This window comes from Pundamilia nyererei, unplaced genomic scaffold (assembly GCF_000239375.1).
Source record: "Pundamilia nyererei isolate P.nyererei 1_Seehausen unplaced genomic scaffold, PunNye1.0 scaffold00119, whole genome shotgun sequence".
Taxonomy (NCBI): Eukaryota; Metazoa; Chordata; class Actinopteri; order Cichliformes; family Cichlidae; genus Pundamilia; species Pundamilia nyererei.
Genome location: NW_005187520.1, coordinates 289,758 through 293,634, shown reverse-complemented (window position 1 = coordinate 293,634; position 3,877 = coordinate 289,758). Strand labels below are relative to the sequence as shown.

General features: G+C 38.4%; 1 protein-coding gene across 1 annotated transcript in view; it reads right to left on the bottom strand.

Annotated features, from left to right (window-relative positions):
• Window positions 1–257: 257 nt before the first annotated feature.
• Window positions 258–3,877, bottom strand: part of LOC102201259 (tetraspanin-8-like) — a 10,062-nt gene continuing 6,442 nt past the window's right edge. Inside the window, exons 6-9 of the mRNA XM_005742275.1 lie at window positions 3,036–3,146; window positions 2,920–2,955; window positions 2,740–2,823; window positions 258–873 (exon numbers count right to left, since the gene is read on the bottom strand). Of these exons, the coding sequence (XP_005742332.1) occupies window positions 733–873; window positions 2,740–2,823; window positions 2,920–2,955; window positions 3,036–3,146 (372 nt within the window). The 3' untranslated portion in view covers window positions 258–732. The remainder of the gene's footprint in view (window positions 874–2,739; window positions 2,824–2,919; window positions 2,956–3,035; window positions 3,147–3,877) is intronic.

Here is a 3,877-nt window from a genome sequence, read left to right as displayed (position 1 = left end):
AAAATGATTGCTGCAGCTTTTTTCAAGGCGACTTCAGGCTAAAATGAGTTGTTGGCATGTGTGAGTTTTCTTTTGAGTCCATGCTTGAATGCCACTGACTGCATAACCCTCATTTCTTTTCTTAAAAATGGGAGGAGCTTTTTTTCCTTAAAACATTTTTATAAAAGTTCTAAAAGTTTAGCGGGACTTTTAAAAGTAAAAATAAGATAAAAAAGTGTTGGAAATATATATAGAAAACACATTTAAAACTCAAAATGTAAACTTTGAATTCAAATAATTAAACTTTTAATTTTTAGTAGTCCTGGCTGCACCAGTTCTCTTTTGGAGAGATTTGAGCTTCACTTTCACGTCCCTTATCTTTTGTATGTAATGAACATGAACTTCTGCATTCTTAACATGTGACAAAAATAATGATTTCTGATAAAAGTTGATTCTAAATGAAAGCCACAAGTCAAATCTTGGAAAACTGAAAACATTTCTTAACTTCAAAGCAAGAACAACTAAGATAAATAAACAGTAGCATAAGAACAATGTTTATGTATCAGAAAAGCTGTGGCATTTTTCGGGTTTTCACTGATCTTAAAGGAACAAGTCAGAACTCCTTACAGAGCTGTAAGGCACTTTGGACACAAACCTCAAACTCACGTTAAAATTCAAGAAAAACAAAACTAACAGGACTCCTGGAACTTCCACGCAAAGCCAGCAATAAAGGAACAGTGCATCTTTCTGTGTCTAATATGGTGGAGGGTTGTACAGCTCCTCGTATTTTGGTGGCGATGTGGAGAGGACAGTGGGAACTGTGAGCAGGATGGGGGGTCTGTTGGGGTAACGCATCTGGTGGATCATTGCCGAGGACAGAATTGTGCCGAGCAGCTGCAGGGGACACAGAAAGGAGAGTTAAAAATCAGCTGCTCTGCAGGCTTAAAAATCTTAAATTGATAACATGGAAATTCAACTCAGTTTTCTTTATATAGCACCAAATCACAACAACAGTCTCCTCAGGGTGTTTCATGTTGTCAGCTAAAGGCCCAACAATAATACAAAAAAATCAGATCATTCTGTACGAGCAAGAACTTCGAGACTGTAGAAAGGAAAAGGTCTCGAATTTAAAGAGAAATGAGAACTGAACTCAGAGTCAAGATTTTCAGCTAAAATAGATTCTGGCTCTGAGAAATATCAGATTTAGATTTATGGCGCTGGCACGGCTGGCAGCCTTAACCCAATTTCCCTCGGGATGAATAAAGTATTATCAATCAATCAATCAATCAATCAACACGCGCGCGCGCACAAACAATGAAACAATTCTATTTTTATATCAAAATAATCATATTTATCTTTTTCTGGGACTTGGTGAAAGTTCATTCTCCAACTAACACAAACATTTCCTTCTGGTTTCTCGTTGCTTTTATTTGATTGGCTCCCCACCCACTCGTTCTTCAAACAGAAGCTTTGATGAACAACTTGGTTTGGCTTCTCTGCCTGAGATAATGATACAATATTTTATGTTATTGTTTTATTGTTTCCTGCAAAGACCTGGATTGGTACACATGATTATAGGCTACTTGTGGCTTAGTCATGGGTCCTACAGTGTTTTATTGTTTCGCGTATCTTTCAGGTGACTCCATAATATGACTCGCATTCCAGAAAGTACAGAGTACTTACTGTGTACTTGCCTCATTGTTTCCTGCAAAACCTGACTTGTTGCCTGCAAATTGCATGCAAGTACAGGGTACTTGAGCCATATTTGCAGGTTGTGTTATAAAGTGCTACCAAAAACTGAACAACTAGATGTGTTATACACGCAATGACCTCATTATTTGAAACTTTTCCATGTTTACTATGAGCGGCCACCTCAGGAACAGGAATTCCAGGTGTATTTGGTTAGAATGAAACTGAACTGAGAACATTTTACTGAACTCACTTAAACTAAAAAATAGTTTTGACTGAAATTTCATCACAGAAATGTTTCTTTTTATTGTCACAGATCAAATGCTGATCTTCTGGAGCATGTGGCATTTTCAAGTATTTGAAACATGATTTTAGGACTTCATGATCATTTTTAAAGAGAAACAGTTTCGGTTATTATTTTGTAAATCAAAAATAACAGTGACTGATGTAAACGTGACACTCCCCATCAAGACAGAAGCTAAATGACTGGCCATTTGTTTTTTCAGTTTTAAAGGATCATTACAGATCACATGGTAAATAATAATGGATTGGATTTATATAGCGCTTTTCAAGGCACCCAAAGCACTTTACAATACCACTATTCATTCACACACTGGTGGATGTAGCTACAGCTGCCCTGGGGGAGACTGACAGAAGCGAGGCTGCCATATCGCGCCATCGGCCCCTCTGGCCAACACCAGTAGGCAAGTAGGGTAAAGTGTCTTGCCCAAGGACACAACGACCAGGACAGAGAGCCCAGGGATCGAACCGGCGACCTTCCGGTTACAGATGCGATTCCCAACCCCCTGAGACACGGTCGCCCTATATAATGCATCATAAGTCTTACCTAAAGATCAAACCACTTTAGACAAACCACATCCTGCAATTTCACCATATTTAAAATCTAAAAAAATCCCCATCCACTACTCTGAATACTTTACTGCTATATTAAACTACTTTCTTAAAAAATGATATTGAATCAGATTTTTTTTTTTGAGTGCTGCCATTAGTAACTGAAACAGGACATTTACTCTGTGGAAACCTTGTCTTTAAATAGCTAACAATACTCACTGCCAGAATAGCCAGAGTGAAGAAGACTCCGAGTACGATGTCAAAACCCAGCAGGAAGTAGTGCATTATTATGGGGAAGCAGGTCTAAACACAGACAAAAAATAAAGTTAGGGTTATAGTTTCTGTAAATCAGCTGATGAAATCAAGAAACATTTTTCAAAATAAAGCCGAGTCACTCACTTGGGTGTAGATGGATGTTGATCTCTCCATTAAAGACTGGAAAGATAGAAAAATTAAAAGATATGACTAACCGAGTTACATTTAATAGAAGTGAAGCTGTGTGTGTTGATACTCACTCTGTAGCCAACAGTCTGACACTTGCCCTCTTCCTCCTCCTCCAGGTTGCATTTACAGGATTCAGGAATGTTGTTCCAGTCTTTGTAGCTGAACAGACCACAGCAGTGAAACTAAAATAAACCAGAAGAAACAGGAGGGTTATAGTTGACTGGCACAGATGAGATGGAGAACGATTCTTTTAAAAGTGTGAGAGAGTGTTAAAAGACACTGTCCAGGACATTTCCATCTCCTGCTGTTATGATTAACTGTAATCTATACAACCCATATAATCCAGTCTATGTAATCTGGTCTGTTGGACAGCTCTGGAAAAAGTGAAGGGGGCAGAAATTCTGGACTTTTAATTGTCTCCTCCGTGGTCGTTCATATTTTTCAGCATCTACAGAAATCTCAGTTAAAACAGAAAATATATAAATCTATAACCAGTCGAGATGCGTTCATGAAACCGCACATCTTACAGTGAGACAGAGATGAAATGTGTCATTAAACTTCTTTACACTGACAGAAAGGATAGTTTCTTCAGACCAAAGCTTGCTGTATGTTGACCTCAATGCAAAAATATGTTTGGCACCTCTGATTTACATTGTGCCGCAAGAGAGGAAGTTGAAACTTCTGCTTTTTACCGAGAGTCAAAGTAGAGCTATGGTTTTGATTCTAAAGGGAAGTCAGATACACATATCATTGTCACGGTCCTGGGTCTGTGACCCAGTGTTTTCTGTTTTGTATGGTTAATCTTTGATTTCATGATGTACAGTGGGGCAAAAAAGTATTTAGTCAGCCACCGATTGTGCAAGTTCCCCCACCTAAAATGATGACAGAGGTCAGTAATTTGCACCAGAGGTAC